This window comes from Notolabrus celidotus, chromosome 11, assembly GCF_009762535.1.
Source record: "Notolabrus celidotus isolate fNotCel1 chromosome 11, fNotCel1.pri, whole genome shotgun sequence".
Classification (NCBI taxonomy): domain Eukaryota; kingdom Metazoa; phylum Chordata; class Actinopteri; order Labriformes; family Labridae; genus Notolabrus; species Notolabrus celidotus.
The window spans coordinates 30420801-30436557 of record NC_048282.1 but is presented as its reverse complement, the minus strand read 5'-3'; the positions used below and the strand labels follow the sequence as shown (position 1 = coordinate 30436557).

General features: G+C 39.0%; 1 protein-coding gene across 1 annotated transcript; it reads left to right on the top strand.

Annotated features, from left to right (window-relative positions):
- Positions 1-9038: 9038 nt before the first annotated feature.
- On the top strand, positions 9039-14980 carry nr4a1 (nuclear receptor subfamily 4, group A, member 1). Its single transcript, XM_034695816.1, has 7 exons — positions 9039-9152; positions 9984-10767; positions 10871-11000; positions 11085-11248; positions 11334-11536; positions 12904-13082; positions 13976-14980. Exons 2-7 carry the CDS (start codon positions 9994-9996, stop codon positions 14230-14232), a joined length of 1707 nt encoding a protein of 568 aa, XP_034551707.1. The 5' UTR covers positions 9039-9152; positions 9984-9993; the 3' UTR covers positions 14233-14980.
- The last annotated feature ends 777 nt before the right edge of the window (positions 14981-15757 follow it).

Here is a 15757-nt window from a genome sequence, read left to right as displayed (position 1 = left end):
GTGGATCCTCGATGAACTGCAGTTTTTAGCACTTCTGCATTGGACTCGTATTTGTAGACCAGAGGTTGCCGCTTGCAGCAAACGTTAGCCTAGTTTATTAGCCAAAGACACAAAACAAACAGAAACATGTACACTATCTATTTCCTGTCAGCAATTCTTGTGTGCACTGGTGATGTTTTAGCTAAAATTAGATGTATGTGAATCTGCACAGCAACTTAAATGTAACATCCAAATTGGTCATATAGCCTAATGTTGGTTTGTAAGTTGGACGTGAAGCTATTAGGCAACCAGCACACAGAGAGAGGAGATGACTTCCCTTCCAAGAAAGTGTTTGGCAAATGTACACTATGTTTTACTAAATTAGAAATACAATTTTTACAAGTTAAAATTGAATCTTTTAAACTGATGATAGTTTGTCTTTGTGCTTTCAGAATGCTAACCAGCAGCTGGCTGTTGCACCATTTTCAGTTAGCTAGCCTAACTTTCTACCAATATTCTTCAAATTAAAACAGTCTTCAGAAATATCCCTAAGAGTACATGGTGTGAGTATTTTTTCCTCTACTGTTTTTCTTGGCGATTGAAACTCAGTAGTCCACACCTGAAACAGTGTTTTGTGCCCATAGACTACCCATGCCTGGGCCTCATAATGAACCCAATGCTGGTCCAGCCCAATGTGTGTGTGGCCCAGTTTATGTGGGCAGTAGATGAGGGAGGAATGTGAGAGTGGGAGGACTCAAAGGGGGACATTCTTGTGACCCACAAACAGACGACAGAAAAGATTTTGTGCTCTCTAGTGACAAAGACAAGCATGAAGACAGAGCTCATTATTCAAAGTGTGCTGTGATGAAATCTCTGATGACAGCAGAGCCGGGTCTGCGTCATTTTAGTTTAATGTAAGCCGGACGTGAAGTTATTGTTCAACACTGATGCCCATTTTAACATGAGGCACTGAATATTGCATGTGGAACAGTTGGTTCTCATCCAGCAGTCTCTGGGAGGTTCACTTACTTCAGTGTTAGAGACTTTAGCAGTTAATCTGCATACAGATGTAACATTAGATGTTTAACTCTTTTTAATTTTGGACTCTCAGTTGTGAAATAAAAAAGCCCAGTTTTTTTAATTTTTAATTTTACCAAGTCTTCTTTTTAACTATATCATGAAGTTTACTGGCTGCTTATCCCTCTATTGAATGTTATGCTTTATTTTTTAAAAAGATACACATATGAAATTAAAATTTGCAATTGTATGAACACATTATCTCTTTTTGGCCTATGTTTTTTTCTCTCTCTTTTTTGTTCCTCTATTCTTTTGCCTGCTTTTTAAAAATGCATTCATGTGCGAAGAGATGTAGGGGGTGGGGGTTAAAAGGAAGTAAAACGTTTTTTTTTGTGAGCATTTTGCACTCAAAAAAGAAAACAATAAAAATAATATTGAAAAAAAAAGAAAAATTGTGGCTGTATCTTAAGTCATTATTCTAAATGTACTAAACATCTTTAGGAAGCATTTAGCACAAGCTTGATATATCTAATGGTGCTCATTTTTGGTAGACAGTATATTATATATTATATAATTATTTTTTTACCCCAGTTTTTTACTTATTTTTTAATTCAGATTTTAAATTTTTCATGAATTTGATTGTTTTTTTCCATCACTTATGTATTTAGTATTATTAATATTTGTTGCTGTGTTCTTCACTACCAGTACCATTTACTAGTTTTTGGCTTTCTCTATTTTTAGTTTTTTCTTCTTTTGAGATTTCTTTTAAAAGCCTTTGACAAACTAAACAATTATTAATCATTATAATTGTTATTGCTAATATTATCAGCAACTGTTTCCAGCTAAAATGTAATCACACTTATTCACCATTTATGTTTTATTAATAACACAGGAAAGTAAGACTGACCGGTCAGTGCAGTTAATATTACATTTTCAACGAAGATGCTGCCCTCTAGTGGTGAATCCTCTTACACCACTTCAGGTGTAATGCTATGCTCACATGGTCAAGCAAAGCAAAACATCATGAAGTTCTTAACTTTGACCTAAATGATACAAACAAGCTATTCATTTCCTTTAAGATATTTCTTCATATTATGCTTTGATACCGGTATATACTTGATAATGTGTTACTAAAGACAAAGTGAAATAAGGAGCAGGCTTAAACCCTTTTTGGAATCAGAGCAAGAAGAACACTTAGAGAGAGAGCTAAATAAATGAAGGAGTAGTCACAGGAAGCTTCAAATTCCATAGTTGAGCTGTTTATTTTTCATCGTAGGAACACTCTCTTTAGTATATGTGAACCGTGATGGATAAAGGTGAAATATTTGCTTTTACGCAGGAGGAAACAAGGATTTGTCATAGCAGGAAATCCACAGGCGTTAAGAATGTCTTTGTTATAGCCCAACTGAGGGAGAGAGGATGTGTCATACCAGGAAACTCACATGAATCAGCTAAAATATCTATTTCATTATTTACACCTGTTATTTTCCAACTGGGACAAAAGAAAAGAGAAGTTCTGTTCAGGTGTCTGTATTTGAGTCTCAACTGTGTTTCAACCAAAGTTAAAAAAAAAACTGGTATGAACATATTGTACTTTTTTCATGCTCAACTTAAATAAATAAACAGAATATTTTAGAAACATTGAAAGAAATTATAGTTTTGAATGGCCTTGTTTTCACAGTAGAGGGCAGATAATAAAAAACATAATGTTAATAAGGATTAAAGCTTCAAACATATGAAACAGAGTTAAAAGTAATATATTTGGTCTTGGAGCTTCAGTGAAAAGGAAGTAAAGACTCATCAAATGGAACAGCTTCGGCGACACTTGAGTACATACTTGGTTAAATTTCCAGACACTAAGACCCGAATCAAATTACATTTGCCATTTGAGTTATTAAAGGTACAGTGTGAAGACTTGGTAATATTTAGAGGTCATGTTCTGGATTGAAACACTCCCTTGCTCACCCCTATCGTTGGTGAAGTGATGGTGGCTTTTGAAGACAAGAAGCTCCTGTGATGCATGAGGAGTATGATCCTCCATTTGTCAAATTTTTACCATCACAAACATCTAACAGTACAAACCACTCTCTTTTTCTTCATCTTCCAACCTGACACATCAACTGGCGGCTACCCACAAATTACAAAAACATGTATGGCCTTCCCTACTGTAGTTTGTCCATTCTGTGCTACTGTAGAAGCATGTCCCATTCTAAGAAACCACTAAGAAAACTATTTTATATTCAGGTATGTATTCAGCAATTTAAACCATGAATTATTATATTCTAATTCTACAAAGTCTGTTCTGCTAAATGTCACACATTATACCTTTAAAGTCATATGTCATGCACCCCCTTTTTCTATTTTTTACCACCAGATGGAGCCTGAACATTTTGTCCTCCTCCTGCTGCAAACATCAGCAAAAATTGAGAAGTCTGAAGTGACCACTGAGATACTTTCTTCCGTACTTAAGTGTCTGATGATAAATTGTAACACAGCACATGATCTTATGATGCGCTGTCAAGGCCAATAAAAACGTAGTGTCTCTGTTCACATGAAGTGATACATACAGGACAGTTGAGGCTTTAGAGTGGAGTGCAGCATGTGATCATATTCATGTGACCTGTATGTAAAATACGAGATGAGTCTCATGTGTGATGATGTCTGATCCTCTTTTCATTTGAGACTGGAAAGTGGAACCTGATAAGGACATCGGTGACTTCAGCCAGGAGGAGGAATGTGGGAGCATTAGAAAGGAGCACACGTGTTTGGTCACAAAAAAAAAAGAGAAAGAGGAAGAGTCACGGAGAGGCCCTGTCATGTTTTCGTCATGGGCACTTCAGCTTCTCCAAATGTGTCATTTTCATGGTCTGTGAATTCTGTTTTATGGAAACTTATTCCCTATTGTGGTATTAAAGGGGGGGATCCAATATTGTTCTTCATTTTTGACAGATTTTCTCATGTTTGTTCAAACAGAAACCATACTGTTTTAAAATGCATCTATTATGTAATTACAAATTTGATAATGCTGATTCTGATATTTTAAATAAACATGCAGCTGTCTCAGTTGGAAATAATGAATAGAGCTGTCATGCATGACAGGCAAATGGAACTAAAGAAATGTTGTCAGTTACAAGGCTAATGTTTGTTTATTTTAAGTGATTTTTTAGGGCATTCTGCCTTTATTAGATGAGACAGCTGAAGAGAGACAGGAAATATGGGGAGTAGAGAGAGGGGGAAGACATGCAGCAAAGTTCCATGGCCGGGAGTTGAACCCGTGACTGCAGCAATGAGAACTATACAGCCTCTGTACATGGGGCACATGTACAGCCGCTAGGCCAATGATGCCTCCCCTACACAGCTGATCTTAACAGTCACTATATCTCAGCCTGGAGGAGCACCCAAGGGAGACTTTGAGTGATGTGTTAGACATTCTTCTCAGATGCCAATGTTGAAAATTGATCAGTTTTAATTCAAATTCTTCAACAAATGTGTGTCAAAACATTCATTTATTATCTCAATTACATGTTACCATATTTGTTAGAGTTTAATGAAGTGGCTAATACGTATCATCCAAAGTAACGTTGAAAATGTTATTAGAAGACACTGTCCAATCTAAAGCTGGTCAATACAACCTCAACTAAAAGTCCAGCCTCGAAGCTGAGCTGAGTTTAAAACTGAGCTCTTCACATGAGGTAGTATATTTAAAGGGGTTTTGCATTGCATCTCATCATTCAGGTGTTCCTAGATTTCAGGAGTGCCTAGTAACTCTGCAGACAGTAAATATGAGATCAAATAAAACCTAAGAAATTGATATGGGCTCACATTCATACACACACATGACTCCATATCATGTTACGAGTGTCCCAGCCATACACTTTCTAGACACCCCGTAAAACGATCAGCATGACCGCTTAGCATGGAGGAGTCAGTGGGCACAAAAAGGGAATGTCCTGGAATCCCTGTCAGTGAAGCTGATATTTATCTGGTACAAGCTGTTTCAGGCGCAAATTTATCTGCAAGTCCTTAAACAGAACTACTCAGTAGAAGGAGGAAAGAGGCAGGGGTTGCCCTCAGAACTATCATGTCCATGCTGTGTTCAGTCGGTGTTGTGTACAAGCTGACGAACAGGTGAGAGGAAAAATAAGAGCATAAATTTATTCATTTTCTCACATCTGATAGATCAGAAAATGTAAAGACACAATTGGCTTTTCTGTAAAAAAAAAATAAAGGACTAAATGATCAGTAACTGAGGCAGTTAGGTCTCAAACACAGGGATGACATCAACTGTTGGTCATGAGGAAATCCTCCTCTGGAAAGCACAACACTATCTCCTTGTTGACTAAGCTCAGGTCCACTGAAACTCTTAACAAGCTGCTTTTATTAGGATTATTTTAATATGTATTTTATCACACTGCCCTGTAACTTTAATGCTTATATTCTAAATTATTATGTTTTGACTTTCTGTTTTTTCTGTAGATTCCAAACTTATGAAATGTTAGCCACAAATGTGTATTCTAGTTAAATTTATATTTGCTACAAATATACTTGATAATTGTTTGTAGGCTACGAAAGGGGTTGAATGCTGTTGTCTAACAGCTTTTTGACATATTTATTTCACTCTGAAATACAGCCCAACATCTTCCTGGATTAGCAGGAACTAATGATTTAAATCTACTTCCTTTCTAATGTGATGTTAGCCACAAATTAACTATCTAGACTGGTGTAAGCCACAGCAGTGGTTGAATGCTAATGATGGCTGTTGTCTCAATCGATCTTGTTTTATTTTTAAATACAGCAAAATGTCCCTCCAAGTTTGACTAAGAATTAAATGAAAGAGCTTAAGCTATGAATTAAGCCCACCAGTACAGCCAAGCTATTGTTATGTTAGCTGTGAAATGTTTGAATTCTAATATTAGCTCTTTTAGTAACTAACAGTTTATCAAATATCTTTCCATTTGAACATGGACAGATTTTTTAAGTTATAAGATTTTATAAAAATAAGTTGCTTATTTATTTGGAGGCTCTGAAATCATAATGTGTCAAATCTTTACTTTGAAATTACTTTGAAACATTAGTTTATTGCAATATCAGAATTTTAGGTTTCCACTCTGACTAACACAGAGAGGAAAATTGCTGCTGAATATCATAATAAGAACATTGTGACTAAAAAACCCATTTGCAAACAAACAGTGATCACACAGAAACTGACTTAAACAGCTGTAGTTGAAGCTTCTGACTGAAACACTTTGTTATCAGCATCATTGCAGAGCTGCTCTCCCTCGTGGTGGATCCCCCCACAGTCCTCTTGGGTTTTTAATGAGATGTTAAGCCGATGATAGCTCAGCATACGGGCAGGTTTGGACCGAAGAACCGGGAGGATTTCTCCACAATGACAAACATCTTCTCAGCTCAAAAATAGCCTTCTCGAGGAGCAACAGGTGGTGGTTGGAGCTCTGGCAATGCACATGCTATAATACATAACAAGAACATGTGTGTGCGTGTGTGCATGTGAGGGAGAACAGTTGCTGCACATAAAGGCCACATTCAATGCATATGTTATAATAGCGTCCAACTTCTACACACACACACACACACACGCACACACACACACCCACACACACACACACACACACACACACACACACACACACACACACACACACACACACACACACACACACACACACACACAGGCACACACAGCTGCAACTGAGGGGAAACGCAATGCCCTACTACTGAAATCCTACAGGAAATACTTTTTCATCTGATACTGAAATCATGAGTTTATTGATGTCACAAAACAGGCCCTGTTTTCGATTACGCAGATAGCCAGTAACATCAGTTTCAATGCTGCAGGGAAGCCCAGCCAACGTTGGCATTCCATCACTGCTCAGTCATTCACAGGAAAAAAACCCACATCAATAGGAGACTGAAAATGATGTATCAAGAGCCAAAAATCTGTACTGACCGAGAATTTTGTCTTGCATGAAGGCTAACTTTTTCTCTTCTTCAGAGGATGACCTTGGACGGGCAGCATGAGGGAGGATCCCCAGTGCAGCTCTCTCTCACACACAGCTGAATTGCTAGCTCTATAAGAATCTTTTGTTATCACTATTTCAACCCCCATGTGAATGTGGTCTGCACTTTGAGAAAAGCCCTACTTCGTGTGTGTCTGCAATAATGTAATGACTGACATTTGAGTGCAATGAACACTTCATAAAAGTAAGTTCAGAAATAGTTTGAGGGCCTGTAAGTCAGGGGAGGTTCCTGATCGATGGTAGTCAAATTTATGTGGTTTCATGCATTCATCATTAAGTTTATCACAGGACACAAATAAGAGCAGGATATAATACTACAACACCTCCATTTTTGTGCTAGTTGTGCCGTTTTTTTGTGCTAGAATATGACCAGGCCCAAGATCTGCTGTTTAAAACTTTGATGTATCTGGGGCGCTGGTGGCCTAGCGGTCTAAGCGCCCCATGTTTAGAGGAAATAATCCTCGTTGCAGAGGACGCCCGTTCAACTCCTGGCTGGTCGACCATTTGCTGCATGTCTTCCCCCACTCTATACTCCCCACGTTTCCTGTCTCTCTTCTGTCTGTCTCTCATAATAATTAAGGGATATGCAAAATACAACCCAAACAACAGATAATACAGACAGATTTGGACAAAGAGAACCTTAGCTGTAAGAGGCCATCATTGATGAATGTTCAAGGTTCAAGGTTCACTTTATTGTCATTCAGTCACATTTAAAAACATGAAGGAATGAAACACATTACTCAGGTCCAGCAGCATACAGAATAGATAACAAACTAAAAGTAGACTCTATAAATAAATGAATAAATACATAACCTAAAGCCTACAGTTATTAAATATAAAGATGTAGTTTAAAACCAGGGAGAAAGTGCAGTAATGTGTTGCATGCAGTCACATGCAGAGAACAGACTCAGGTTAGAGAGTTCACAAGTCTCACAGCCTCTGGAAAGAAGCTTCACCATTGCCTTGTTAAATGTTCACAATCCAGTGTGCACAAAGTAAATGTGGAGCACTTTTGAACTGTAGATGTGGGGAGCCCTGAACCCATCTATCCTTGTCTTTTAAATGCACCCAGAGTCAAATCAAGGTCCAGTGAAGGGGCCTTTAGTTACTGTGGTCCATCTTTTTGGAACAAACTGCCTGCTGACCTCAGGTCCATAACAACTGTCTCCACTTTTAAAAAAAGACTGAAAACATATTTATCTTCTCAAGCGTATGAATGATTTAATGATATAATGAATGTTGTAACTAGATGCATGTGCAGCAACAATTGGTGTTTGTTTGATTGCTGTGTCTAATGTATGCTGGGTGTATCTATTGTTTTTCTGTTTTTATTTATTCTATTTAGAAAAATGTTTTTATTTGTTTTGATTATCTATGTAAAGCACATTGAACTTAAGTTTCATGAACTTTGCTTTATAAATAAAATTGCTATTGCTTTCTCTTTTATGCAGCAGGTACAGTCATTTTCCTGTCATTTTTTTCTATGATACACACCAGATAAGATAAAACAAACTTTAACCTAAAGATTAGAAACCATTTACTGAAAAACACGCCTATAGTTGAAGAACAAAAGTCTTAACCACGACAATTTCCTCTTTGCAAACCATATTTTTCCATGTTATCAGCAAAACCAAGAACAAAAACACACGTGTGAGAAGTGTGTAATTTGGTAGTCACAGTGCATGCTGGCATTGTGTCAGCCAAATACTGCCCAAAATAAAAAATAAAGTCAGTGTTATCAGGTTTAATTTAGCTTTAGTGTTGGCGTGTGTGTGAGTGTAAGTGTGTATGTGTGAGTGAGTGTGTGTGTGTGAAAAGAGGGAGGACAATGCGGCGGTTCTCTACTGTATGCGCGTCAACGGAATCCCGTAGTGCGTCATCAGACGTCTATTCTCTCGAGCGCGCTTCGTGATTGGCTGGACACTGGAAATCTCCCCGCCCACCGCCCGGCCATGTATGGAAACCTTCCTGACGTCATGGACACAATCCATCCCGTACTATAAATGTGTTGAGGAGCTGAGAGCTCAGAGAGTGCATTTGAGCTTGGAGCACAGAGGATGACAAACTGTTATTAGTGGAGTATTGACTGCTGGAATCACCTGTAGAGGAGCCGAACAGGTAAGACATATCAATGACATATTAATGACATTAATGATATGCGGACATGTCTCATTTTAAGTTGTGTATATTTACAAATGACGCTAATCTAACTTTAAACAGCACCATTCTGTGTTTATTAGGATGAAAATGCCCAACAAAGTGTTTTTTCTTTGTCTTCAGTGACATGTTAAATAAGATTGAGTCTAAGTTTTAAAATAATTGCTCCAAAACAATGTGCAGAAGTAGGGTTGCCCCAATGTTTGAATGTGTAACGTGCCTCATGTAATAGTTGGCACTGTGCCCCTGTCTGAAAGTTGACCTTACTTACTGTACCCTGCTGGCATGTGCAGCTCATATTTACAATATCATACACCCAGTATAAATTGTTTATAGAAGGTGATTTATGATTGGAGTTCTATAAAACAATATAGGTTATCATGTTTTCTCAGAAATTAAGGATGCTTAATAATTGCTTTGCAACTTAAATTGCATGTTGCAACTCTGTAACTTGGTACCATGGCATCACACCCCCCTCGGGAACCCTTAAAAAACTCTGGTTCACTGTGAATGATTTAAAACTGAATATCACTTAAAATTGAGTATAATCTTCCCATACACTCAAGCACATCTGTTGATATGTTCTGTGTATTTTGAAGTTTAGCTACAATGTAGAACATGTATGCTGATATAATATTACAGCTCTTGAACTCTCAACTTTGCAAAGAGCAATGCAAATGAGGGTTAAGACACTTTTCTTTAACTTGCAATGGGTTTAAGGTTTGAGAATAAGCAAAATAATTATGAAAACAAACTTGCTATGGGCTTACATGTCTGTGTACATCTTTCCAGTCTTGCAGCCATGACTTGCATCCACTCCCAGCATGGATCTCAGCCCTATGAGAACAGCATGGGCAACTCAGAGCTTCAAAACACAGACTTTATCTCCAAGCTGGCGGTTGATATGAGCAACCCACAGGACCAGGTCTCTGCTCCACCTCTGCCGAGCATTAGCTCCTTGGTGGACTCTCACCAGGGAGCACTCTCAGACGAATTTGACGCATATGCATGCCGGTTTACTGCAGCTCCTGCCCACATTACTACATCCTTGAACCAAGAGACCCCTTTCAAACTGGACAACCTCCAGGTTTACGGTTGCTACCCTGGAGCGTTTTCTCTACCTTTCCCAGAGGAGGCAGGGTCTCCTGCTGGATCAGATTATTTTGGCAGCCCTGCATCCACCTCTTCTCCTTCTACCCCTGGGTTCCAGCACACATCCACCTGGGACTCAGCATTTGGGCCATACTCACCCAGTCCAGGATTTTGGGGGGCAGAGGAGATATCTGCACCATCTTTCTTCACTTTCAACTCAGGTTCAGTGGATGATATGTCTCATTTGGGACAACCACAGGATCCTTTCACTCTGGTTCACCCTCACTCATCTGCACTGACCTTCCCGACTATGGTGATGGAACAAGCTCGAAGCCTTGAAGGCTCAGACCGCATGGATGGAGGGCTATCACCCAAGTTGAAAAGTCCAGGGGGGAATGATGGCTGCTGTGCTGTGTGCGGGGACAACGCCTCCTGTCAGCACTATGGGGTTCGAACCTGTGAAGGTTGCAAAGGGTTTTTTAAGGTAATAAGGTCTGGTTAATAAGTCAAACTTTGACAAAGTCAGAAGAAAATGTGTCATATATCTGAACGTTGTATTGAGAGTAATTCTTCTCTTTGTTTTACAGCGCACAGTCCAAAAAAATTCCAAGTATGTTTGCCTTGCCAACAAGGACTGCCCAGTGGACAAGAGGAGGCGCAACAGATGCCAGTTTTGCCGTTTCCAGAAGTGTCTAGTTGTTGGTATGGTGAGGGAAGGTGAGTCAAGTGCTGATGTATGGTGGTAGAACTATGATGGTAACATTAAACTAAAACTAACAGCCTGTGTCACCATTTTTCCAGTTGTGAGAACAGATAGCTTGAAAGGACGAAGAGGCCGCCTACCGTCCAAGCCAAAAGCCGTCCAGGATGTGACAACAACTGTGTCTCCTGTGAGCATGATCGCTTCACTCGTGAGGGCCCACATTGACTCAAACCCTGGTGTTGGTAAAGTGGACTACTCCAAGGTAAATAAAGCATCAAAAACTCTTTGGGGATAACTTATACACACTGTGGCATCTTTTGAAACATCTCTCATGTCTGCATTTTCAGTATGAGGAGACAGAGGTCAGTCCAAACCAGAAGGAGGATGCAAGCGACATCAAACTGTTTTACGACTTACTCACAACCTCCATGGAGGTCATCAGTCAGTGGACCAAGAGCATCCCAGGTTTCTCTGAGTTCTGCGCAGAAGATCAGGAACTTTTGCTGGAATCTGCTTTTGTAGAACTCTTCATCTTGCGTCTTGCATATCGGTGAGTGCAGAGATCCAGAGAACCTTTGTGACTGTGTTTACATGCTCATTTGTAACCTGGTTTTGAGCTTTATCGTGATCTTATTCTAAGTCTAACTGAAGCCAAAGCCAGTTTAATATACCCTGGGTATCTTTCGGTTATTTGGCTTCACAAACCTTCACAGAGAAGGGTATATCACTTTCCCATCATTAGTGCGTGATAGACCAGACCATAATAACCCTGTTCATTCCTTGAAACTTTATTCCTGTGGCGTGAATCACAGTTTGGAACGTAATATTTCAGCTGCAGCCCGCACGGTACCAAACAAAGCGGTAAAGTGATAATAAGAAGCACTATTGATAATGCGATATGCATGCATACTTTTAAATCTAACAAGTACAACATCTTGAAGGCTCTGCTGAAAGATGGTATCAGAAGAGTCCAATTGATTACCTTCATGAATAAGTTTCATAAGTAAATCATGCATATAGGCAAAGTATCTCCCTCTTCCCCTCTCTCGATCAGCTCACAGAGCTTCATGATCAAGCAATCTGATGGTCAGTAGGCAGAGTTTTCTACAACCTGATCTCTAACATGTCCTCGAGTAGGTTAGGTTGGAAACCCTGAGTTAACCCTGGTGTAGCGACTACGAAGAGCCAAAAGCCGCTGAGAGGTTAAGTAAGTTTAACCTTTCATTAAGGAAAAAGGATAATCAACTCAAAACAGAAAGTAGCAAAAATAAGCAATAATGAGCGATGAATAGCGGCCAACAAAAAGTACGGAGACCCAGCTCACCCCCTCTCTCTACCTCTAAACAAAAGAAAACAGGTGGCCTAAATGAACTCAATATCCTCGCCCCTAACACATGACCCGTAAATAACATAATTAACTGACCCCACAATAAACCATATCATCAACAAACATCAAAAATAACACCCCAAAAATATACAAACAATAAACTACCCTAAACCTCAAAATTAAGATACAATAAACACTTAAATCCTTCATGGCTCCTACACCTGGAGTTATCTCAATAACCACAAATCCTGCCTGTAGCACGTTTCCCTGGAGCATATGAAACCTATACACGATCATTACCTATCTGAGTTTCTAAGGTTCTGTGTCCAGTTACTTGTTCAGAAATCAGGATGAGTATCCAGGTTTCTTTTTGAGTACTCCAAATCTGATTTCCAGGTTTCTTAAAACCAGGACACACATTTCTCCAGACTCCCTAAATTATAATATAATGCTTACATGGCTTCTAAATATAATCACAAACAAGTTACTAGTGAGCATCCAAGCACAGTTAGATGGTAACAAAAGAGTAATATGTAATCTAGTTGAATTTCATGATACTAACATGAAAAATTCCTGTTTTCCTTTTGAAGTTCTGATCCTGAAACAGACAAGCTAATCTTCTGCAATGGTGCCGTGCTTCACAAGATGCAGTGCGTCCGAGGCTTTGGGGACTGGATTGACTCTATCTTGGAGTTTTCACAAAGCCTGCATCGCATGAAGTTGGATGTCTCTTCCTTCTCCTGTCTCACAGCCCTGGTCATAATTGCTGGTAAGGAGTACACTCATCATATAACTCTTTTAGACATGGACACGATCGGCCTTTGTAGCCTGAATTAGTTTCATTAATTGAACCATGACCAAAGTTTGCATAAGGAAACAGGAAGACAATGCAAGGCTGTTGCATAACACTAGACTGACAGGACAGGTGTACGACAAAATGTAACACAAGGAACATATAGTACAGAGAATAAGCTATATCACAGCAGGCTTAACATAGCTGCAATGAATGGGATATACATTTGATATACATTTACATTTAAAGCTCCTGTAAGGAGTTTTAAGCTGTTTATAAGCACATTGAAATCAATACTGATGCCTCTATTGGAGCCACCACAGTCAAATGAGAAGATTAACAGCACTCCGCTGTAACAGGGCCTGTTTACATGTTACATGACAATAATTCACAGTGAGTGCTACATTTAATAATCGAAAGACAGCAGGGTGAGATTTTTCATCAGACAGCAGGGTGAGATTTTTCATCAGACAGCAGGGCTTACACAGGACAGGGCAAGATAAGCCAAGAGATAGGAGGTACCACTTTGTCCACAAGGGTAGCTGTGCTCAAAATGAACAGAAACCAAGAGTTCCTCACTGGAGCTTCAAGACAAAAGGGACTGATCCATTCTGGCGACATTAACATCACAGAAAAAAACAACTGCGTGTCCAGTTTAGCTGTGAACTGTTAGAGTTGACATAGTAGTCTTAAGATGCTGTACAAACAAACGAGTTGTGGTCTTTAAAGCAGATTAAAATCAACTGAGCAAAGAGGAAAAATGATAGATAATCAGATATGTTACTGTGGAGTTTAAAGTTTGAGTCTTTAATTGGGAGTGCATCTTTATATTGCTCTGATTCTGAATTGTATCGTATTTTCTTCTGCAGACCGACATGGACTAAAGGAGCCAGGACGTGTGGAAGAACTGCAGAACCAGCTCATTACCTGCCTCAAAGATCACGTCTCCAGCTGTGGCTCTGACTCAGTGCGGCCAAATTATTTGTCCAGACTTCTCGGGAAGCTGCCCGAGCTCAGGACTCTGTGCACTCAAGGCCTCCAGCGCATCTTTTACCTGAAATTAGAAGATCTTGTCCCACCGCCTCCAATCGTGGACAAAATCTTCATGGATACTCTTCCTTTTTGAGTGTGGGAAATCTTTGATATAAAAAGCCTGATGGATTTTATATCTGGAGGAAAAAGGGCTACCTCTGAATTATGAAAAAACTTTAAGACGCAACATGAAAGTGGAGCCCTCACAAAATCCCCTTCCTCATCAGTGTTTCCAGGATATTGACCACTTTAAGAAGGAAACTATATCGGCCAGCTCATGGACCAAAAGGTGACTGTTTACATACAACAAGGTGCCATGAATGGAAACATTGTGAAGAAGGGATTATTGCACTTTCCAGACAAGATGATAACATCTGATCATCATTTCAGGAAGTGAGCACAATGTATTTTTAAGGTTTTGATGTGACTGTATATTGCATATGAAATGTCTAACAGAGCATTATATATTTGTTTAAAGCAAGCAAGTTATCTCATAGAACCACTTTGTAGTCCCTGAAGCAGATGTTTGCTTTATGTTAAGGTCACCACATTTGTTTGGTGATAAAAGAAAAGGTAGGTCAAACCTACAGAATCACTCAAAAGTATCATTCATGTATCATGAAGTGACAGTGAGCAGCTAATATACAGTGTATCGCCCAGCACATCTGAATACACTGGTCTTGTATGTAAACTGTTTTGAAGGTGTTTTGCCACATGAACTGTATTCTGAAGTTTGGAGAAAAAGTAATTTTCTTTGAAGCCTGTTATTTTTACATACCGTGAAAGTCTATTTTACTGCAGTAAAGGTGAAATAAAGTTGAAAACTGGAGTTTTACTATGGATTTGGTTATGTTTACTTGAGTTATGTGGAGATACGTGTTACTGGAGAAGGGCATTCAGGTCACACAGACCTTCATGGCCTTTTGTTTTTTCCATCTTGTAACTTAAATGGCTTTTGTTTTTGCCTGTCCTAAAACCTCAGACCAAGTCTCATTACAAATTGGGCCTCTGCTTTTTGTTATCTTGCCAAAAAAACATACAAACTAAGAGCACCATTAAAAAAAACAACTCCTTAACAAAGGTAATGACCATAACGTAGAAGAACAATTGAAGAGTTCATTTGAAAAACAGTTAACACACTTTTGAAAAATTAAAAACACATTTTTTAAATACTAGCTTTTGTTATGATCAATCAACTGAGGTTGGCTTGCTTTGACTAAGTAAAAATGACTTTACTAATCAGAGATATCTTGAAAATATAACTTTACTAGGAATCTATATCAAAAAGAAATATGTTTTTTGAAAATTGAATAGATGGGTTCCCTCTAGAGCCTTAGCAGGGTTCTTAAATGCAGAAACATCTGTGAAAAAAAAACGTGAATGACAGTATTCCTTCCTCCGATTATTGTGTATTAATTGTGTATTTGTGCTGAGTAACCTGCTGTGCCAGCAGTCGGTCTGTGTCTAACACCTTTTTCTGACCGCACATCAGAACATGCTGCTGAAACATGTTCCCCTGTCCCCTGCCCTCCGTGCTACATGCTCGGCTCTTTTTAGAAGCCAGAGGAATTCCCAGTCCAGTCTCAAGTGACCCAGACTACTTCACCATTGTACAGATC